This window comes from Spinacia oleracea, chromosome 5, assembly GCF_020520425.1.
Source record: "Spinacia oleracea cultivar Varoflay chromosome 5, BTI_SOV_V1, whole genome shotgun sequence".
Lineage (NCBI taxonomy): Eukaryota > Viridiplantae > Streptophyta > Magnoliopsida > Caryophyllales > Amaranthaceae > Spinacia > Spinacia oleracea.
In genome coordinates, this window is record NC_079491.1 from 11,328,417 (window position 1) to 11,352,402 (window position 23,986).

At 37.6% G+C, this 23,986-nt stretch overlaps 1 protein-coding gene across 2 annotated transcripts; it reads right to left on the minus strand.

The window, feature by feature from the left end:
- Positions 1-1,047: 1,047 nt before the first annotated feature.
- On the minus strand, positions 1,048-18,958 carry LOC110799773 (formin-like protein 20). Of its 2 annotated transcripts, none has more exons than XM_022005046.2 (17): positions 18,177-18,958; positions 16,903-17,606; positions 16,598-16,819; positions 13,708-16,517; positions 13,262-13,391; positions 11,173-11,217; positions 9,611-9,709; positions 9,392-9,433; positions 8,925-9,005; positions 8,764-8,814; positions 8,595-8,676; positions 7,518-7,612; positions 4,782-4,853; positions 4,589-4,705; positions 2,549-2,617; positions 2,399-2,465; positions 1,048-2,064 (listed from the first exon to the last, which is right to left on the minus strand). In XM_022005046.2, the coding sequence occupies exons 1-17, from the start codon at positions 18,247-18,249 to the stop codon at positions 1,901-1,903; spliced, it is 4,923 nt and encodes a 1,640-aa protein (XP_021860738.2). In that variant the 5' UTR covers positions 18,250-18,958; the 3' UTR covers positions 1,048-1,900. The 2 variants fall into 2 exon arrangements, with proteins under 2 accessions (XP_021860738.2, XP_021860732.2); XM_022005040.2 differs by having other exon boundaries at positions 11,146-11,217; positions 18,177-18,957.
- Between the last annotated feature and the right edge of the window lie 5,028 nt (positions 18,959-23,986).

Here is a 23,986-nt window from a genome sequence, read left to right on the forward strand (position 1 = left end):
TGGAGGGATTCAACTCAGGGAAACGAGTAGATGTGAAAGTTTTACCAAAATGAAATATTACATACTCTTCCTTAAAGGATAACTACTAACTGGATAATGAACAATTTTAATTGGACGGAGAGAGTACTTGATTCTTACTACAATTTTTCGATAGATAGCTGTAGTTGATAAGTAGACGAGGAAGTCTTGTTCTATAATCCGTAGAGATTTGAAATGTTATATTCAAAATATAATAATAGTTCGCATTTTCATTTAGTACCAAACAACATAATTCGTAGTTTGGTAGAAAAAGAGTAGTTGCAGTTTCTCATGTGGTACCAAACGACATAGTTTGGTAACATGGTTGAATTTTAATTTGGTACCAAACAACATAGTTTGGTAGTCACAAGTCAAAGGTAAATGTTACTTTTCACATGGGTCAGACTTAATTTATTAACTAGAGTTATCATCTAGTCTTTAGTATACTGTATACCACCCGAAGTTATTATTTCGTCCTTAGTATTTTCTATAATCTCTACCGGTTAGAAAACTAGAAAACCTCTAAGTTGACCCTACTTCAAGTTCAAATGACACCATCACTATTCACTACTTTCAGAAAGGTAGAAGCCACCTATAAGTCTATAACAATTCAAACGTTTGCTTTAAGGAAGGCAATATGTAATACCCCGTATAGTGTGTCCAAATTAGTAGATTTTATAGAAACAGTGAGGTTGTTTTTCTTTAAGAGAGCACAGGTAGAACTTCCTAATAATGGCAAAGAGAAAATCTGTGCATCAAACCATCCCAATTGCGGCCGAGAACGAGTCACTATCCCTTACGAGAATCGAACTCGTGTCTTCGGTTTTCTCTTTCATCCAAGCCCAGTTCAAGATCTATGTATACAGAACACCTTTGACGATTTGCTATGAGTTGGTTCAATTTCAATAGCATTATAATTTCGGTTGACTGTACAAACTACCAAACATGGCTGTAATTTGCGCAACCAGACAATAAATTCGTTTTTGTTCCGTACAACTTTCAATTCCAGCTTGCATTTGCAACAAAATGGGAAAAAAAAATACCTATTCATTGTAGACATACTTCCAAGATCAATTACAAGTTACAAGAAACTAAAACAAGGCCTTAAAAAGCAGAAATTTGTATGTTTTCATTCAAATTTCACACTATTTATAATAGAGAAAACCGACCCCTGTTTCTGAATTTTGATTATTTTCCCATCTCCCAACTCTACACTCTTTATATATTACAATTACATTGAATAGAAATTGAAGACACGATGACCTATACCGAAACCCTAACCATCTAATCTCCCTTTCTAAGTCCCTAAAGTTCTATACAAAACTGTCTGTTATACCTCCTATCCTAACCCACTAACTATATCAATTTTATGGGAGGACAAAAAAAATCAAGGACTATATGGTACAAAAAGTTTACCTACCTACCTACTTACAGGTTAGAGCTTTGTACAAGATCGCACGCAATGGTAGACAGGGGTGAGCGTTGGAGATCGCCATGCTGGCGGCATCTGCTTCGGAGGATTATCGGTAAGTGAGCATCATCTGCCATTTCTAAGCAGGTTTGAACTTTTGATGGCGAAATATATCTCTTGGGAGGGAACGGTGTATCTGTACAGTGATGATACATTTCTGACAGTCCAATCAGCCACCGACAGCTCAGCACCCATCTTGAACATATTCGAGCTCCTAGTGGGAAAAAGTCCGAAGGTCTTGACCGGCAGCATCTCATTATGCTTCACCTCAAAACATGTTTCACTGTTACTGCAAATCGGTGGCGACAAAAGCTTAAGTTTGCTTTTGGGTTACTGAGACTGCACAAGACCTTTTTCACGTATGGTGCGTGCAACTCTGGGCTTCACGAGAGATATTCTGCCATCTTTCAACTACGTATCACTCTCTTTTGATGGCTTGGCTGCTGCTTTTGCCTTCTCTGCCTTCTCCATTTCAGCCTCTTTTTGGGCTTTTTTCTTTTCCAATTCAGCCTGCTTACCATTTTCATCGTGTGCTTTCCGGAATAATCTTGTAAAGTTCAACAAAGTCTGTGCAACTGCATTCAGTTTGGAGCATATATGTAAGTTACCTTGATTGTTATTAATGCCTATTTGCTAATGAGTGCAATCAATCAAAGTTTATGTGGAAAATAAAGGGAAAGTTGCATTTTTGGGATGACCACAAAAGATTAAGTTGCAAACATTATAAGATAGTGTCCCCAAACTTGGGATTACTAAGAAATAAATCAAACTTAGAATTAATATGAGTAGACAAACATGAGATTTGTGATGTCAATTTTTCCTAAATTATATTCTTCTATTTTCTTTGACGTATACAGCTAAACAAATAAGGAGCTTTACAAAATTGTAGCACTAAAATATACAGCATACCTTGCTCGAAAGGATACTTAGCAGGATCTTCGCCAAAATAATAGGCTAGTGCATCCGCATTTCTACCCTGTCTCACAATAAGTTAGACAAAAGAACAAGAAGCTTGAACACAGTAGATCATACTGAAGTTAAAAGAAGAAAAAGTAGTACCGCTACGGAGTAAAGATTCATCACAGATTCCACCTCAGATTCAGCAACATCGACAAATTCCTTCAGAGTCTGCAATAATAACAGTAAATACAAATTAATTCTATAAGGAAAAAAGAGGGAAGGGAAGAGAAAAAAATAAAGGAGGGAATTAGAAGTCAACGACTGGAAAAATTAACTACTTTCACTGGAAAAGTAAAATAAGGTGCTACTGTAGAAACATATCTTCTTAAGTTCTTAATGACCCTCTTAAAAGAACCTACGTTACAATTATTATTTTATATTTTAAATTGATTAAATAGTAAATAAAACATGTATCTACAAAACAATCGTTCTAAAATGAAATTGACCAAGATAAATGAAGTCAACTAAACCAGAAACTAATTCCAAATAAATGAATGAGAATGTTGAAGCCAACATATTTCACAGCAGTAGACAGGAAGGCTAGCCAGAAGTTTTCCCTAACTGATGTGACCCCTTTAACATCCGATTCACCTTTACAACTTCAAAAGCCCGAAAACAGTACTCACTGAACCGGTAACTCATGGGCAGAACCAGGAAGTTTCAAAATCTATAAATTACAAAAGTTACAAATGCTACAACATCACATGACTGGCAGGACTTGTTGCCTGGAAATCATGTTTGTCGCCCTTATATTACAGTTATCCAATGGTTTTAGATTTTGATCTCTTCACCCCTTCTTTGATTTTTCTATCTTCTCAACTCCTTCCCCTTCAGCAAGTGTAGGTGTTTAATAACATGTCCATGATTTCTTTCCTTTTTCTGTTTAGGGCACGCTTGGATTGGGTGTAATGTATTATGGGGGTAATAAAAGTCAAACCACCATAATAAAAGGACAATGAAAGTGAATTGAGGTGGTTGTAAGGAGGGTGGTGCGGTGGTATTGTGAGGAGAAGTTGTGGTAGTGGTGGTGTTGTGAGGAGAAGGGAGGAAGGGGGGAAGTAATTAGCCCCCAAATGAGGGTGATAATCACCCTAGTGGGATGGTGGGTAACTATTCCCCCCATAATGAGGGTATTTGTTCTCCCTTCCCTTTTATTTTCTTCTTGCCAACACTAGCTTGTTCCCTTTGACACCACTTCATCCCCTCATCATCATCTTCAATTACCTTAGTTTGACTTTTATTACCCCTTTAATACATTATCCTCAATACAAGCATGCCCTTAGAGGTAAAGATGGGAGGTTCTCCCTTTCCTTTTTCTGACATTATTTGTTGTCTCTTACTACTACCCTCTTCTTTCGAAGCTTTTCAAAATGCTTCAATGCTGTGGAAGGGAAACATTGCCCTATATTTTTTACTAGATTTAATTCAACAAGAAAAAATTATTCCATTTCAGTAAGTAGTAATATTTGTATTCTCCTCTATTATTGATTTGCGATCCAATCCCAACGCAAATATTACATTTTAAAATATTGATACCATGAACTTCTTACGGGGTGCCACATTTATTATAAACAAGACATCTACAGGCAAATTGGCAGGGTGAGGATTCAAACCAATGAAAAAAATGTCACTAACAGTAGCAAGTTCTAATTCCATAAGAGAAAATGCTGGAGGGATATACCCAAATTGATAAATGAACATATGGGGTGTGACTGGTGTCAATTAGAATATTTTTAAGTTGGATATACATAAAAGTTGTATTTTCCCTTCTTGCTGACATTTAGTCGAATAGGTCTTTAAATCTCAATAAGATGAAATGCTGTTAACTCTAATGATCGTTATTTACATCATTGCACAACACAGCCCACCCCCGAATAGTGATTTTAAGGTACCATTCTAGCATTAAATCACTAAAATGGAGATTCACGGACAAGGTAGTTCACCTCCCAAGTGCAAACAGAAAAGATCCTTCACTTAAAGTGTTACAAGCCTACAAGAAGAAAGGAGCGGGAAATAAACTCCCCATGAAAGGAAACTAACACAATCAAGGACAAAGGGGGTAGAGAGTCAACTGGAGAAATGCAACAGATATCACATTATAGCAGTAAACTGTAAACATCACATACTGAGAAACCATACCTTGCAAAAAGTCTCAGAAACAGGGCCATCATTAGCAGATGCAGACAGCTCCTGCTTAACCTTTTCCAACCCTTTGTTTATAGCCTGCATTTCCTCTGCCAAGGACTTCAATTGTATCTGAAACAAAACAAGCTGTTACTCAACCTATAATCAATATTTATCATAGAATAGTCATAATGAAGACTAATAGAACCTTTGTTGCTGCTTCAAGGCTTAAAAGATCTTCATGGAAGTTCAACAGTGCTGGTACCTTCTCCGCTACAAACTGGAAAAAAAAAAAAAAAACCATGAGCAGGAAACTTGAAGCAGAAATTAAGAGGGGGAGAAGATGACGATATGATGGATAACAGAAATTTGATACAACCTCTCTAGGATTTGTGAGGCTTGAACGATTCAGTTCACTAATATTACAATAATTTTCACTTTTCATAAATAGCTACATGGGTCATTAACCATAGAACAAACAGCACAGACCCCATGCAACTTCATTTTATGTAAATATGCATCTAATTGAATCTCAAGTTCTATACAGTTTTTAAGTTTTATGATTGACAAGATAAACTTTCTAGCTGATAATTCAGAGAAAGTAATGCAAGCAAATCAAACAGCTATAGTTTCCAGACAAGACGCTATAAATACCACATGATGTCCGATATCATAAGCAAAGTCGATTTCTCTGAATAGATCGCAAGCTTAATTGAGCAAAATATCATATTCTTGTGAGCCTTAAGAGTTGAGACATTAGAAAAACAGAAGCAAGGTGTCACGTGTTCTCTCTCTCACTATTGCATGGGCCATTTGGTGGCCCAAACGGTATCCGTTTGGGCTGAAACTTGGGGGTCCCACCAGCTTTGGGCCAATGAAGATGATGGTTGGGCCAGATTATCCGGATCGGACCCAAAAAGTCCCGCACGCAGCAGAACAGTAGCGGATGGGCCTGGAAGCTTCTAGAATGTTCTACGGTGTTCTTGGGCATTCTAGCATGGTTGGAGCTTGAAGGTTTTAGATAGGGAAACTCTAGAACACTCTTGTATATTTGTATAGGAAGTTCCCTTGGAGATGGGAATGTTCTGAAAACTTGTAGGAATTGTATAGAATAGTCTAGAGTGTGAATTAGGGGATGGTGGCCTATAGATAGGCACCAAGGCTCATTTGTACATTTAAGTTGAGAGTTCAATACAAGAAAACATTCCAAAAGCACTTGTGTTCTCTTCCAACTCAACCTTCTTTCTTCTTTCTTCACTTAGAGAGTAGTGAAGAAACTGAGGCACGAAGCTTGTCAAACGAGTGATCGGGCACACTAGCGACGGACTGCTCGTGTGTTCATCTTACTACAACCAAGGAGAGTCGTAAACTTTGTAGCTAGGCAGGAGGTGTGCTAGCTAATCGAGGGTATCTCTAGCACCAAGGAGTCGTGCTACGAGTATACTAAGGTACTAAGAGTTGTGTCAACAGTGGGAAAAACCTGACTCATCTAAGCATCAAGGCTTGGAGAGTGGCGAACGGTGCGTGAGTAAGTCAAGAGACTAGGCCAAATAGTCAGCAAGTGACAAAGAGCTTCAGCCCAACTCACTAATCAATGTGGCATCCAATCACTAAGGTAACAAATTCAAGCCCCAATAATGGACTTCATTCAAAAGTAAATACCAGATAACGTGAAATTCTGCATCTAAAGTTTTTTTAATTGACCTAATCGGGGTTATGGAAAGATCTGACGGAAGAGCTAACATCCTTTGTCCAACCCACTTAAACAAGGTCCAATCCAGTTTCATAACACAGATAAGACAACAAGACGGATTGTCGCTGATATCCAGTTCAAGCAAAATGAAAGGAAAAATAACACAAGACGTCTTGATTTTTGTATATACTCCCTCCGTCCCAGATTAGTTGTTACACTTTCCTTTTTCGTCCGTCCCAGATTAGTTGTTACACTTCTAAATTAGGAATGACCCCACAATTATTATATTGTATTTTTCTTCCCACTTACTTTTTTTTGTCCCCACACCCTCTCTCATTCAATTAAAAAAATACTCCATTAACTCCTACCACATCTACTTTTTCAATAAAATAACAATTGATAACCAAACAACCACTTATCACCTAAAACTTTGTGCAAAGGTAAGTGTAACAACTAATCTGGGACGGAGGGAGTAATACAATATGTTCTATTAAAAGTGCACAAAATATCTTTGGAAGACGGCTTCTTGAAAGTCAAGATCAACTAACTTGACTTGAATTTCATTGATTATGAATCTAATTGCGATTTAAAAAAAATCTAGCCTAAAGCCCATTGACTCCTGGTCTGAAACACGGTAGAATAAAAATGTAATTATCACTAGTGAATTGTACAAAGTATAAACCAAAGGGAAAACAACGTGAAAATACTTCTTCAAGACTAAATGTATAAAGCTTCTTTGTCAAGAAAGACACTATATGATGCTAAGAAAACTGTCGTCTTAACTAAATGGTGTCATATACACTCCAGGCAATAAGGAAAACTCTAAACTATCCATATAGACCCACAATTCAACCAATATACCCACAAACTCATCCCATTCTCTCCCTTTAAAAGTCCCTACAATCAGGAAGTCCCTAGATCTGTTTACTGTTCACACACTTCATGTGGACATAGGCTGGGACACAGAAGAGATAAAATAAAATGCAAAGGTATCTATGTGGAAGGAAAGACGGAAATGGGCTCATAAGATAACATGTTTTCACATAGAACCCAATTTAGAGAACATTAACGCTTACCCACGCCATGTTAAATTGGACACGATTTTACAACCAGATAACAATGATGTCTGTGAAAACTGACAAGGACTAGCGAATCAGATATACACAACGTTTTCAAGCAATTGCAGTAGGCTTAATAACTTCGTAATAAGCAAGTAAAGAAAATTAAACCTTAAAAAGAAACAAGATATACCTTGCAAAGATAATGCATAAGTGTCATCCTGCTGTTAGTTGCACGGGTATCCGTCAGTTTTAACAGACTATCCAACTTGAAGCCAACTGCGGATCCTGTGTAACATGAAGAGGCAAATTATCTTGAGAAGTTTCGTCATTTGTCAAATAAACATCAAACAGTTTGCTAGGACTTAAATTCTCTCTTTTTATTTTTGACAAAAGGCTTAGTTAGCCTAAACTTGACTTGCTCAAAAAATAACTTGCTCTGGTGATCAAGGTTTCAGATAAATGTGCATAGAGGTCACAGATGCGATAACATACATGAAGCACAGGAATAAACCAAAAATATAAGCAAGAGAATCTTGGCTAGTGGTAAATTAACCCCTTATTACTCTATAACTTTAAAAATAGAAATTAAGAGGATATAAACAATTTAGCAAATGAAGGGTGGACATTCTGTTTCAAAGCATTAATTCTCATAATATGAACATGAACTAAACTAATACTCCAATAATTAACATTAAAAATGATCTTGGATGTCGAGGCACGATAAAAAAACGTCTGCACTATTTTGGTGAACTTGATAGAAAGGAGAGAGTATTTAGCAATGTGTTTCACAGCAAACAACCCTAAGCTGGGAGCAAACCTGCTAGATAATAGGTAACGGTTAAAAGTAGAGATCAATCTCATGGGCATAGGTTTAATATCTCCGGGTGGACATAGCAAGACGTAGCATAATAACAAATTTACAAAGAGCTCTTCCTATGGTCTATAAATCAACCTCTCAAAATTCTAGCTAAAGCAGTGTAGATTTCCCACTCATCCGATACATCGCTTCCAAAGCATAAGTATGCTACACTGGCTGCTTAGGGAGGAAAAGAGGAAAAGATGAAAGCCTCAAACAGAAGGCAGATCTTCTTAACACAGATCATATTTTGATTTTGCAAACAGCATAGCAAGTATGAAATGCACAGAAACAATCAGGGAGGACGGGGTACATCATGATTTTGTAAAACGGAGAGCATGTATATTTTCTCGATCTACTCATTTTGGTAAAAGCTTACTGGTAAGAAAATTACAAACTTGAAATTCATACCTCTTGCAGTTCCAGAATTTAATACATTTCCTAGATTAAGGATTAACTGCATGATCTCTTTCAAGTTCCCAGAATTTCGCACCTAGTCAACAAAAAAGAAAGTATCAGCATATAAATAAGAATATAAACGAGAACAGTATACAGGGTCATCAGTGCAAAGGTGATGTACCTCATCACATGCAGAATTTACAGTATTCAAACTCTTTTTAAAATCTGTAACCTGCAAAAAGAAAAGGTGTTCAATGACACGTTTCCATGCAGCACCAAACAAGAACAAAAAAGTATATGCGGAATGGTGCTATAACGATCCAAACCACCAAACAAAAGTACCTGAGTGTTAAACTGAATTTTGAACAAAAAAACTCGCATTTTTGACTCCACCCGCGGCACTTTCATGAGCTCCATAAAAAACTGAAAACAAAAAAGAAATGACAGTAAGAAAAACCAGCAGTCACATACAGAGTACGCAAATATTCAGAAGAGAAATAATTTTTAGAAGACAGCTAAGATCTAGCAAGCAACATATATTCAAATTTAAGAACAGTGTCATCTTTTTTAATTTAATTTCTTTCATCCTCCTTCATTAATGGTAGAGGGCGTTTTTAACAGTTTGACCAGTATATTAAAGTCAGGCCTTGCACTTTTTGGACCAAAACTAATACTGCAGGCAAATAACTATGTCATTCACTGAGTAATAACGTAATTAGGCACAATACGAAGCCAACTATCTCACAGCAGTAATTGAGTTCAATAGACGAAAACTTCTAGTATTCAAACAGAAATAAATAATAACATACCTGCTCACATTTTCCTAGCTTCGTTCTATCGCCTGTGTAGTTCTGTAAAACAATAGCAAAAGAGTCAAAACTAAAGTTTCAGCAATGACAATCAGACTCTAGACTTGGGGTAACTAACAAAGCACGTAACCACATTCCGTATTTAAAATAATGGGGATTGGTGAAAGAGACTTGCATTAACAACGAAACATAACAAGAAAATTCAAATTTGAAAAAGACCTTTAGAGTGTCCATCTCCTCTTTAGTGGGACAAAATTTTATTAGGTTCTCCACCTGATCAGCATCCAAAATTGACTCATCCATAGCTAGTACTGCAGCCTGCAAAGTTCAAGGCAGCACCTAAACTTAGCATGGGCATGATCAAGTACAAAAAACATAAACGCTAATCCCTTGACACTATGCCTCCACATCACCTTCTTATAAATATGAAAAATTTAAGACAAGAAACTAGCAAGATAAAGTTATCAATGACTACACCATGAAGATGCAAGAGATGCAAATTTTCTGCCTAAATCAACATAGATTAATACATTCAACCGCTACAGAAAGTTCAATCAACGGTCGCAAATGTCAATAAATTCAACCACTAAAGGCACTAATCATGACCAAAAAAAACTACAAAGCTATTCAGCAACCAAAGTTCAGAGATGCAACACATAGGAAGAAAAAGATGACTAATTGACTATAACTTAAATTTCTAGGAGATACCAAAGAAAGTTCATCCAGATTCAAAGTCGGTCCATAACTAAAGGCATACATCAGATGAAGGCTTTCCTAGAAAGTGCAGTTCCGAGAGAACTGAAGTAGCTTAGGCAGGATTGGCATCACAATAAGCTATTTCGCCAACTGTATACATAGGTGTCATGGTGCAAGAAGAATAACGAAACTGAGAGTCTGCATTCAATGATCTTTGGAATACAGAATATAAGTTAAATAATTAATGGAAATCATTGCATTAATTATTTAGTAAGGAAAAACTTTATTAATACTGAGGGAACTAAAGTGGATCAAGATGACAAGGTGTCTACACAACGTAGTAGAAAAAGCAAACCATAAAGAAGTACGACTTCTTTGTATCTTGCTTATAGAATAGCCAGGGAGAGCCTCACGCACCTTAGTTACCAAGGTGACTTTATCCTCATAAAAAAAATTGGGACTCTAAATTATGTTGTATCAGAAAAGGAAAGTTCAAAAGTCTGGATTTAAGCCCTTATGTTGTATTACTTCTAAATATAAAATGTCTGTTCAGCATATCAAGGATGACAGATGTTCCACACCATAGTACATATTAATATAACTCCTCTAAAGGCCATAGATGACAGATATTCTGAGAACATATACTCAACTTCTTAGTGCATATCAAGAGTACTCCTCTAAAGGCTTCAGAAACCTCTAATTCTCAACCAGGAAAGAACTCCTGCTGGTGTCAATTCTCACCAAAAAATCTATCTAGAATCACATATATAATTAATTCATCGCCAACGTGCAGGAACAAACTTGAAATACTCCGACACTTGGCTCCAATCCTGACTTAACACCAAAATTGTAAGGTAGGCGTACAGTCCATTATCTTAAATATAATTAACGGATTTAAGGAGGGCAAAGAAGATGAACAACAGATAAAACTTAAATAACGTGGATCATGGTTTTCCAGAGTACGTGAAAAGTAAATTTGCTAACTGAAGATTTGTTGCAAAAATTGCCTACTCAGTACTCCCTAATTAGCAACACGTGTGGAGAAAATTCTAGCATACCATCATATCAGGGAGTGGCATCTTAACCTTTGTAAGCATTATTTCTGTGTTGTTAACCCTTCTGGTGTCAATCTGCAGCAACCATGTAGATGTATAAATATATATCCAATCAACAAGCAAAGAACAAAAGGTGAGGACTGTTTAGAATATTGAATTATTATCATAGCCAAAAGCACTCCAAAGGTTGAAAACCCTCCATTATAGTAACATAAATTTGGCTGGTACTATTCAGTACAAATATACTCTTGCAGCAACGCAATCCCTTACATATTCTCTTCCTGTACATGGATTGGAGTTTCGACATAACCATTACCACAGCAGAAGTAATGGATTCTCATAAGGAATTTCACTCAGTACCTTATTACGAGAAAAATAAGCAACCAGAACAATTAACTACCTAACTACATCAAGCAGCCAAACAACTGAAATGACAGATCTGGATATATTATTTGTTGACGTATAGTGTGAGACGTCATTGCACATACACAAGCAATACCACTTAATCGATTCACAAAAAAAGAACCTTCTTTCATTTCCACTTTGTCTATGTATCTATCACTCTATCCCGATCTCCGTATCTTCTGTTCCTTTGCCTATATCCAATCAACAAATACCTTATCCTCAGGTTACATAAAGGTGACTCGCCGCATTAGAACTTCTTTTTCCGGTTACACCATTCTTTTGTCTAAATTCGCCAAAAATATTTTAGTAATTAGCTTGTAAATTATAAAACACGATATTTTGAGTGATTATTCATTCACAAAATATGTCATGCGCCCATATTATGATACATTTAATTACATTACTCCGTATAACTTAATAAATGTAAGCAAGGTTTAAACCCTTTAATGCGGATGTTTTGACAAAATTCACACCGTGTTGGCCGCGATCTGCAATTCTTCCATTCATCCGTTACAAGTCGTTTCCGCGACCGCATCCGCGGTTTTTTTCTATGGTTAGACCCCCTCCCCTAATCACGAAAATTTCTGTTGATGGCTTGGTCAACTTCAACAACAAACTTTTTAACAAAAAAAAAACCCATTTGTACTACTATTAACTAAAGCTCATTTGCACTTTGAAGCAATTAAAAGAAATTTTCCCATAAATATTTGATTTCTAAATTATGAACAAACGAAGAGGTGGCAAAGTCTCCACAAGATTGGATTCCAATTATGTGCATCTCATTCTTCTTCATTGGCATAATCTTCACTAACAAGTTTGAATGGTTTGATTCACCATTTTTTCTTGTGTTTTCTGCTTCTAGATATGTGTCGTACGATGGTGTATTTTTTTTTTCCCAGTTAATTTGATCTTGTGAAGGTAGTTCGTATTTGCAAAACTTGAGTTATTTCAATTGATAGGTTGAGGGCAGGTTGTGGTGGTAGGGTGTCGAGGGAAGAGAGAATAGAGGGGAGAGATAGAATGGAGGGGGAAAGGAATGAAGAAGAAGAAGAAGAAGAAGAAGAAGAAGAAGAAGAAGAAGAAGAAGAAGAAGAAGAAGAAGAAGAAGAAGAAGAAGAAGAAGAAGAAGAAGAAGAAGAAGAAGAAGAAGAGGGATAATATTCTTGGCACACCCAAGAAAAGAAAAAAATGGAAACCAAGTCAACTCACTAAAAATTTCTTTTTTTTGCCGGAGAGTTAAGGTTATGTGCTACTTCACAAACTTATAAAAAATCAATTTACCAGCCATACCTATGTTGACATGACCCAACAAGGGTGCATACCAGAATACAGATCCAACCAAGTTCAGAGAAAGTCGACTCAGCAATCGCTAACCCTAAATCTAAAATTGAAGTTCAGATCCACCAAAACAAGAACCAAGACATTGGGGCTTTGTAGTAGAAGGGACAGACAAGTAGACCAGGCCGCTCTATGCATCCACACAAGTGGCTCACACACTTACCACCAGAATAATACCATAAGATATAAACTCTATTCTGAATTGTCAAATAGACATTGGTTAAATGAAACAACTACTAGCCTACTAGGAGTACTAAATATCCAAATTTATCAAGAAGGCATGGACATTTATGTTTAAAATAAGCCTCACATCTCCAACAAGTATATATGATCCAAGGGATATTAAAAAAACAATATAACAGTTATACTGATTTACCAGGTGAACAACTTCAGACTTGGATCCAACAGCCTTCTTCTTTTCACCAGATTTCCCTCCTGCACCAGCAGGCTTTGACACTTGATTAGAGAAAAGCTTCTCAATCTCTGACATATCAAATTCTGCAACACTAAATTTAAAGGCATGATATCAGTGCTTACATAACAAAATTACACCAGCCCTACAAAAACGTGCATTTCATGAACTAGACATCTACTAACTCCAAACTGGAACTCTCATACAAAAAGAATTATGATCAGCCACTTGAGCACAAAAGAAGAATTTTTTTCTTTAAAAAAAAATTAAGCAAAAAATTGATAACCTTTAAAAAAGCTCAAAAGAATAAGAAAAGGTTAACATGCAAAAGAAAAAGTCACACAAATGATGGATGGAAAATTAAATCTATGTATGACATTGCTGATAAGAGAAGAAAGAAGATGCACTACATTTGAGACCCTGCCTGTGTTTGCAATTCTTCCCAAAGACTCCCTTGTATTAGCCTCGGCACTTTTATCCAGTGATAGGGTTTAAGTGTTGTTTTTTTAGTTGCAACTCCTGGTGCTGACCGTGGCAGCCCACGACCCCTACCCAGAGATGGGGGAGCATTAGGTGCACCTGGAGCGGCTTTTGCACCAAATGGCGGGGGCGGTGGTGGTCCAGCTCCCGGGGGTCTTGGTGGTGCAGGAGGACCTGGAGCACCACCTCTAGGGGGTGGTGGTGGTGGTGGTCCTCCTCCACGCAAAGGAGGAGGAGGTGGGGGAGGACCTCGGCCCCCCGGAGGTGGCGGAGGAGGAGGAGCGCCTCGACCCCCGGGAGGTGGAGGAGGAGGAGGAGCACCTCGGCCCCCTGGAGGAGGCGGAGGAGGGGGAGGTCCTCGTCCCCCGGGAGGTGGCGGAGGAGGAGGAGGGCCTCGTCCCCCCGGAGGTGGCGGAGGAGGTGGAGGGCCTCGTCCTCCCGGAGGTGGCGGAGGAGGTGGAGGGCCTCGTCCCCCGGGAGGCGGGGGAGGAGGGGGAGGGGCTCGGCCCCCTGGAGGTGGCGAAGGTGGGGGAGGGGCTCGGCCTCCTGGAGGTGGTGGAGGTGGGGGAGGGGCTCGGCCTCCTGGAGGTGGTGGAGGTGGGGGAGGGGCTCGGCCTCCTGGAGGTGGCGGAGGTGGGGGAGGGGCTCGGCCCCCGGGAGGTGGTGGAGGTGGGGGAGGGCCTCGGCCCCCGGGAGGAGGCGGAGGTGGGGGAGGGGGTCCGGCCCAAGGAGGTGGTGGAGGTGGGGGAGGGGCTCCATAAGAAGGAGGTGGTGGAGGAGGAGGTGGTGGGGAAACTCGTAGTAAAGGAGGTGGGGCATAGTGTGCTGGAGGTGGTGGGGGAGGAGGAGGTGGGGTATCTTGAATAGGATGAGATGGAGCACCATATGCAAGAGAGAGAGGTGGAGGTGGAGGTGGGGGTGGGGGTGGTGGAGGTGGTAAAATAGAAGGTGCCAACAGTCCACTTGATCTAGGAGGTGGTGGTGGAGGAGAAGGTATTGCCTTTTCAAATGATGAAGGCAATGAAGATGGAGTTGATGGAGGATATGGATTAGAAAACCTTGGTGGAGGTGGAGGTGGAGGCGGAGGCGGAGGCGGAGGCGGAGGCGGAGGTGGAGGAGACAAAGTTTGACTCCTTAACATGTTAGAGGATGCAGTTCGCTGGGTTGGAGGCGGAGGTGGTGGTGAAGGTAAAACTCTCGAATGAGGGGGAGGTGGGGGAGGGGGAGGGGGTGGCGGTGGTGGTGGTGGTGGTGGTGGTGGTGGTGGTGGTGGTGGTGGTGGCGGCGGTGGCATTTGAGGCATGGTTGTAACTCTACTTTGTTTATCAGACGAATCGAAAAGAGACGGCGATTGAGGAAGCATTGGAGAGGATATTTTAAAATTGCCACATGAATTGATAGAAGAGGGTGACGGAGGTCTTTGTAGTGGTAACACCTCTACAGTTGGCATATCTGATGAAGAAGAGTGAACAGGAGATTGGGGAGGTAGGGTTAAGGGTGCCTTTATTTCTTCTTCAAGCTCAACAGACTCAGCTAAAGACTGGGAGGATGGATTAACCAAAGAGGAGGGATCTGAGCGAGGAAAGCATTTAGGACTGGAAACTTCTTGGTTAAGCCCATCATCAGGTGTTTCAACCCAAGAAAATTTGGCAGATTCCACAGGATTTACATCCTGAAATTTATGCGGACGTCTATCAATACTAGTAGCACCAAATCCAAAATCTGTGCTGGCAGCACGATCCTTCAGTTTGCCAACGGAACCAGAATCCTTCACTTGATTTTTTGTACCTCCTAAAGAAGGCGGTGCACTGTTGACCCGGGTAGGTGGATAAGCGACATGCATAGAATTGGTGTAAGAACCTTTGTTTGAAGGTATCCACCGATGTTCAGTTGGTTTTTGCTTTCCAGACTTATCCCCTGCTGCTTCTTGCTGTTTCCCTCTGTGCTTGCCCAAAGCTGAGTCAGAAGCTGACTTTTGATTAAACGTGGGAGGCCTTTTGGGTGAAGGTTGCAGGACTCTCTCTTGCTTTTGCTTAGTAACATCACCATTCAACTTTTTCCGTGGACTGTTGCTGCTATCTGACCCTTTTCCCATTTCCCAGTCCTCTACAGTCTGTTTTCTATCTAGCTCTCCCACCATGTTGCCATCTACAAAACCAGTCTTGATATTCTGCTTTATGAGCGTATCTGAAACCACAATCATCGTGTCTGCCTCTTTAACATAAGCATCCAAAGCAATGTCCTTCACTTCATTTAGATCATAGTGTACCTCATGTTTGTGCCCCCCTTCATGCAAAACAATATCATCGACAGCCCATTTAACGTCTTCTTTCTGATTCGCATCATCCATAAGAATGTCTTTGATAGCATTAAGATCAGACTCGACATGCCGATGCAATGTTTTACTCCAACCATCCAGGCCTATGTCCTTCACTGTTTCAATCTCCACTAGTTCTTTTATGTCTCGTCTATGAGCTCTTGTATCTGGTCCACAATCTACAAATGAGGGTGGTTCTCTATCTTCCTTCTGTTCTCCATTACCTACTTCATTGACAGAACTATCATGAATGAAAGGACCATCAAAGTCGGTCTTCCCATCTTGGGCATCAACAGCATTACTGAAGATCTCTTCAGCTTCAAAAAATTCCTCTGGTGAAGCACTATCTGTTTCATTATCATCATCATCACTTTCTAGTTCTGTATTTATAATTGGCATTGCACCAACGTCCGAGAAGAGTACCTGATACAGATAATAAGTATGCATTCAACCCCCATCGCTTAAGGAAGAAAAAGGCATTTCAAAAAACATCTATAACTTACCTCTGCTTTGAAGTCCTTAGAAATCTGAACCTTTGCATCCCATAATTTATCAACTTCGTCACGGCTGAGGGACAAAATGTTTGACCGAATAAAGGATGAGTGAAACATAATTCTGAACATAATTTCTTCCCGTATTAAATCATCACAAAGATGGACGCATTCCAAAACAACATCCCCTTGAACACGGCAACGAATATCCAATTTTACCAAGAGACACTCTGTCTGCAATCATAAGCCAAAGTTTAGGTCTTTAAACCTACTGAACTACCATCTCAAATTAAGGGGGCAAAAACTTTTGACTTTACCTCTGAATAACGGGGAACCTGTTTTTTGGACTTTAAGGATGAAAATAACTGCTTGGTACTTCTACTAGATTTTGTTAAAGGGTCCTGCCCATACACACGAACCACTGGTCTGCAACCTTTACCCTCATCAAATAAAGGAAGAACTCTAAGTATTAAACAGTCTAGAATAAGAGGTGTGTCAGAAGGAGGCCAATCGGAGCCTAAACTTCTTCGGGATATATACTGAAGATATCTCTGTTGTGAAGGCTGTGGGTTTAAAGGAGACAAAAGCTGAAGAAGCTCCTTCGACGCCTGCTTGTTGACCATTTCAAGTGTTTTTTGCTCACCAGAATAGTTCTTTCTGTACAACAAAAGACCTGCAAGCATAAAGGCAAGGACAGGCCAACCTCCTCTTTCACAGTGCAGCAGCAATACATTTTGCTGCCCTTCCAACGACAGCCAGCTTTCACTGGAGCGTAGGAAGTGGTGAACCATTTCAAGGGGAAGCAAAGGACATTTCTCATATTGACGAGGATATTCCATAACCGTCATATCATAATCGGACAATATGTCTGCAATGTGACTCCTTCGATCCCCTTCTCTAAAGTTGAACACCATGAAAGAGGCATCTGGGCAGTAGTCTTGTAGCTGAGTTACAATACCACCAAGGTATTCTGTGTACTCATCTTCATCCAATGCATCCGTGGAGAAGCAGCAATCAAACACTGAAAAGGAATAAAGATCGAATTTACCATTGCTAAAGAACCCAACTATAGAAAACCCTTTTGCTGAAAGGAAAGTAAAAGGTCTGCTGAACATGTTTAACTAACAGAGAAAACCAACTACATTGAACCCTCAATTTCATAAGCTTCCTCTACCTAATCTAAAATTGGAACTACATTAAATGACTCAAGTTCAATCAACTAAAAACCTCCCATATCTGCAGATGTAACAACCTCAGCTTCAATTACAAGCTCTCTGTAGCTCAAATAACGAAAATGTGCCGCGAGAAGTTGAATGCAAACGTACAACCCAGCTCAATTGTGCAAACTACATCACAGTGCCAGTTTCCAACAACCCAAAAATGACAATGACATAGAACCTAGAAATGGAAACCAAATCTAATCTTCAAATTGCATCAGCAAAAATGGAAGCATTTCAGCCCAATGATCAACAATCTAACACTTACATACATTATACCAAAAATTCAACATTTACCCATCAAACAAAATCCATAATTCAAACAAACCCAGAAAATATAGCCAATTTCACAGACAATTAACAAGAAAACTTACCGAAAACACGCTCAGAAATTTCGAGAAGCCGATCAGGTGGCTTCCGGTAGAATAATCGACGAAACAGCGCCATGGGATGGCGCTGTTTTTCCTAAAATCGGATCCAAAACGGATAATTCCGACGAACCCAGCCCGAATCGAGATCCAATCAATTTCGCTCCAGTTTAAAAACACCCAGAATTAGTAAATTAATCAACCCCTTATCTTAATTCACAATTTGAGCCACACTTCCAAATTGGAAAATTGGAGGAAATGATCAAATCAAGAACAATTCAACAACAACCCCAGGAAATAAAATTGGGAAGAACCCAGATTGTAATTGAGTATAATAAAGTGTAATTATAACAATAATCAACAAAAATTAATAATTTTTATCAAAATTTTGGATCGAAAATTGGGCAAAATCATGATGATTTCATAAGATGGGAGCAATCAAAATCACATGGGGGGAGGAAGAAAGGAAAAGGGGTTTTTCCTATTATTTAGTGTGGACTGAAAAGGAGAATTCACTTAGACTTCCCCTTTTCTTTCTCCCTCTAAATTTTCTCTCTCTTCTCCTGCAAAAAAACGAATTATTTTGGTAAAAAAATAAAAAAATAAAAGGTGGGTAAATTAATTACCACGTGGAAAAATATTTACAAGGAAGAAAAATGGAGATGGATGAGGTGTGTCAATGGAGGAGAGAGAAAACGTCTGGACAAAAATAAAACAGGGGATGATGAAAGTAGGAGAGAGAAAAAGGAAGGTTTTGGGATTATGTCAGATGAAGAAATTCTGACTTTTTCTTATGTTTTTTTGGGGAATTTAATTGAATCCTTTATTATTTTTGTGCAATTTGCAGACATCTTGTACTCGTTTAATAATGGTTCATGCTATTAAATGTCGTATACTTTTGATTTAAGTTGTCATTTCTTTTTTAAATGATTAAGTTGTCATTTCTTTTTTAAATGATTAAGTTGTCATTGGTTACGTATTTATGGTACGTAGCTAGCGTATGTTCTTTCAACCGAAGATGTATTGGTTTAATGGTTAACATCGAGAGTATGCGTATCAGTGTATGTAAGAGTATTTGGGTGAGTTTTTTTTTTTTTTTTTTTTTTTTTGTTTTTTTTTTAGGTAAGAAGAAGGGACCCTAACTGAACCAGCACCTAGCACAGGTTACCAGCCCAGCTCCGCAGGTCAACGCTTGAGCCACTCCCAAGCATTTCGCAGTTGATGGGGTTCGAACTTGTGACTTTCAAGTCACAAGGTGAGTTCCCCACCAACTCCACCAACTTATGTTGGTTGAGTATTTGGGTGAGTGCGGTTCACCGATGTGGGAGGCTTTGACGTTTTATATACAGTGAATTATACAAGATCAAAAGGTATTAAATGACCTAACTTTCATTTATACGGAGTACATTTACCCTAATTTGAACTTCGAAGTATAGACTTGTACTAAAAGTATGAGCCAAGCCAAAACCACCGCAATAGGCTTCTAAACCTCATGCCTAGGGGATTGATATATGAGTTTAAAACTATTCAAATTATCAATCAAGCACATGACATGAGTTTAGTTCATTATAAACTCACACTTCGTATGTAAAATTTATGAACAACATTAGTCATGTAAAAATAGTCAGAGTTATTCCCTTAGGCTTTTTTTTTTTTGAAGGTCGTTCAATATTAGTAAAAGAAAGAGAGAGAAAAGAAGAGAGGAGAAAGGAAAACAAGGGACAGTAAAGATATTTTATTTTCGAATGTCGGATTAAACAGAAGGAAATGTGAGTGACAACTTTTAATTATTTTTTTTCTATCAAATTCCTTCAATATTAAGAGGAAAGAAAAATAAAAATTTTACAAAGGATTTCCCCTCCCATTTTCCTTCCTTTCATGTCAAACCAAACTTGGAAATATTTTGTTTTTTGACGAGACATGAAAATTGAAAACATACTAAAAAACCACTTCCTTCTTTTTCTGTTCAGCATAATCTTTGTCCATATTGGGGTGTGGGCTGGACATTTTGTAATCAATCATTTGGATCCAATTAGACTTTCTGCATGTTATGGGCCTGCTAAAGATTTCGACATCATATCAGGCTAAATGGACCACATAAAGCCCAACAAAAAGTTCCTCAAATATTTGCAAGTTGCAGAATGTAGTGTGAGAAAGACTTTTTATGAAAGGTTTATGAAAAACTTGTTAGGAAAAACTACGGAGTAGTTGAGAAAAACCAAAAGCAATTGATCATTTGCTCTTTTTGGGTGCGATCTTTTAACCGAAGTTAAATTTATTGTAACTTATTGAATCTCATTAAATTTGATTGACTTATATTAGGATTTATTGGACATGATTGGAACTTATTTGACATGATTAAACCTGATTGAAATTTATTAGACCTAATTATACCAGATAGTAAAGGAAAAACTTATTAAATTTGACTTAAAATTATTACTCCGTATATCTTATCTCCTTGTTGGAATTTATCTAAACTTATGACCCACAGTTTATTTGTTTATAAGATGAAGATAACGACACTTACTATACCAAGCCCTTTTTGTAACCAATCTATTATTATTATATACAAAAAGACACACCATTGATGACACGTGTCACGTCCTGGTGAGTCCTTAATATTTTTTTTCTTTTATAAAAAATAAATTAATTTAAGAATCTTTTAAAATATCTGATTTCCTGATTTTTTTTTTCTTCTTATTCTTTCCTTCTATTTAATATAATAGAAGTAAAAAAAATTATGATTATTGTATTATGACAAGGATAAAAAAACATATTATTACTGATTTAAAATATATGTTAATAATGGAAAAAAATCACAGTTTTTTTTATATTATTGTTTCTATAATATACGTAGTAAGCTATTACGGAAACTCCATCAAAGCAAAATAGCAAAATATTTTTTTGCTTTTCATATGAAATTTTCAAAAAAATGCATTATACTCTTAACCCACACTAGTTAATAAATAAATAAACAAATTACACTCAAATGTATTATTATACGACCATACCCAAACAAAAAACAGTTATTTATTTTTTATTTTATGTAAAACAAGTGTTAAAAAATGGGTCCAACAAAATTACTTATAATTTATAAACCTGAAAGCCCGTTATATACCCCATCTAGAAAATAGGATATTATAACTGATACGGAGTATGATTATCAAATCAATACCATATCCAAAAATTTGGATATATCGAGGGTACGGGAATGGTTACGGATATTATTCAATTCCAAAAGAAAGTGATATCTAATAATTGTCTGATAAGTTTTTTTCTTATATTTTCCCAACTTAAGTATTGTCGAAACGCTAAACTCCTAAAATCACACTAATCACTTTACAATCCAAATAAATAATAATTTTCTCAGATTTTCCCAACAATCGTTGATAAAAATTGATTTTATTAAAAATTTCGTTTAAATAAATTATTCAGAACAGAAAGAAAAAGTATTTAGTCTCATCCGTGCATTGCACGGGACTTGACCTAGTTTTTACTAGCCAAAACACTAACATCTATTTAAAGCTATCATCGAACACTATATGTTTCCTATCTTCTTCTATTAAAAAGCCGAAAGGAAGTGGTCCTTTTTGCTTAACTTTTATGGACAATTTATTAAGTTTTTTCTTTTTGTGCCAATGAGTAAAAGGGCAATATAAACTACAAATAGGTGTGGAAAATTTAAACCTGAGACCTATCATACATAATCCTTCAATCTTAATCATTGGACCAAGACCTCATTAACTGTTTGTTTGTACCCACTTTCTTAGTTTCTTACTTTCTTTCATTCCATAATTGTTGAAGAAAGTGAGTTCTACGCATTTTTTGACCACTGCATTACTCATGACCTCCGTATTAAAAGCTATTAATTTCTTTTTCTAACTTATTTGAAAGTGTATATTAGTCATTAGGGTAGAGGTGTCAATTCGGACAAACAGATTGGATGTGGGTCGGTTGGGTTTTCGGTTTAAGTTGAAACGGGTTTATTGGCTAACGGGTCGGATCGGTCAGGTTCAAATTTTAACTCGTCAGTTCGGTTCGAGTTGATAAGCACGGATTCATATTTGAGATGATAACCGGGTCGAGTTATAGTCAAGTCGGGTCAGGTTGGGTGGGGTTTGAGAACGACGGGTCATAACAGGTTTTAACAGGTTGGATCATATCGGGCCGGGGTCATGTCGAGTTGGGTTTATCGGATAACGGTCAGAAATGGGTCGGGTTGAACAGGTTTAGACGGGTTCCATCTGGTTCGGGTTCTTATATTTTCAGTTCTTATCTGTTTGGGTTTATACCGTGTGAGTAAATCAGTAACGGGATGACATGAATAGCGTTTCATACTTCGTGTCAGGTGAATTCGGTTCCAAATTATAAAATCACAATATCGGGTTATTACTAAAGTCACACTTTTTAATATGTTAAACTAGTTTTTGGGCCCGGGCGATGCCACAAGTTATTACATTAATAAAAAATTGCATTTATTTATTTTTATTTTCACCATAATAACATGAATCATGTCATGTCTTAGTGGTAACGGCTTCATTGTTAAAACACAAGGTTGGGGGTTCAAACCTTATGCAATCCATATTTTACCTTTTTTTTCATGTATGTGAAAATCACATAGAGTGAATGACTAATAAGTAGAGTGTCACTTGTCAGTTGTCACAATATAAGTAGAGTTAGTAAGTATATAGAGATAACTTAGTTTAATAATCGATAATGACGAACTAATAATAGATAATAAATGTTATCACTTAAATTCGTATTAATCAAGAATTTATTGGTTAAATAATAATCGATAATGATGAAATTATACGGGTGTTAAACGATTCAAATTAAACGGTTTAGATTAAATAGGTTACGGGTTGTAAACGCTTCGGATCAAACGAAATTTTCTAGGGTTGAAACGGTTCAGATTAATACGGATCATGCATTAACGGGTTTCAGATCCGTTCGGTAAGGGTTTAAATGAACCGGGTTGCCGCAAAGTGGTTTTTTATCGGGTTTCAGATCTTAATCGAGTTAATATATACTTTCGGGTCATTCGAGTTGAGGTTGAATTTGATCGAATCGGATCGGATTTCGGGTTATAGTTCACTGGGTATTAAACGATTCAGGTTATAAACGATCTGACTAACCCTTAGGGTTCAACAATTAGAGTTGAGAATCCACAGCTCTATTCTAGGATAATGATATACTCCATACTTTTCTTAGGGCTACAAATAAACATTTAATAGGCTTTATGTAAGACATGTATTTGTATCGCGTTTGATTGTATAACTCTTACTGAGCTTATTAAATTATCTAATTACATCAAGAATAAATGCCTAAATTATACTGTATACATATATGTATAGGGTGATCGAGATTCTCGTGAGAATTGTCTTATGGTGAGAACTTCTCTTGAGAACTTTTTTTGTGCGTGTTATTTGAACTATTTGTGCTTTTTTTTAACTAAATGTGCAAGACGTTTTTTAAAAAAAATTAATTTTTTTTTTTTTTTTTTTACTTTCTAAAAACGAAAAAAAATACACTTCATGGTCAAAAAATATTCACACAATATTTGAGTAAAACAAAATGCACATTTAGTTGAAAAAACATGAACATTTCACATACTTGAAATATTATGCACTTCTGAATAAAAAAAAAGTATGCACAATTAGTTCAAAAATATGCACATATGAGGTTCTCACCATAGTCCATAAGACGGTTCTTATGTAGACCTTAGGGAAAAATTAGTGTTTTAATTAACAAGGGGAAATTTGCCTATGAGTAAATACGAAGATACATTTCTAGGACAATAATTAACCCATATTTGT

Bases quoted from the DNA above. Each gene is read 5' to 3' on its own strand.
- LOC110799773 (XM_022005040.2), bottom strand. From the start codon at position 18,249: ATGGCGCTGTTTCGTCGATTATTCTACCGGAAGCCACCTGATCGGCTT. The intron at 16,518-16,597 runs GTAAGTTATAGA...TATCTGTATCAG, and splicing joins CTAAGGACTTCAAAGCAGAG to GTACTCTTCTCGGACGTTGG. The intron at 7,613-8,594 runs GTATGAATTTCA...CATGTTACACAG, and splicing joins AAATTCTGGAACTGCAAGAG to GATCCGCAGTTGGCTTCAAG.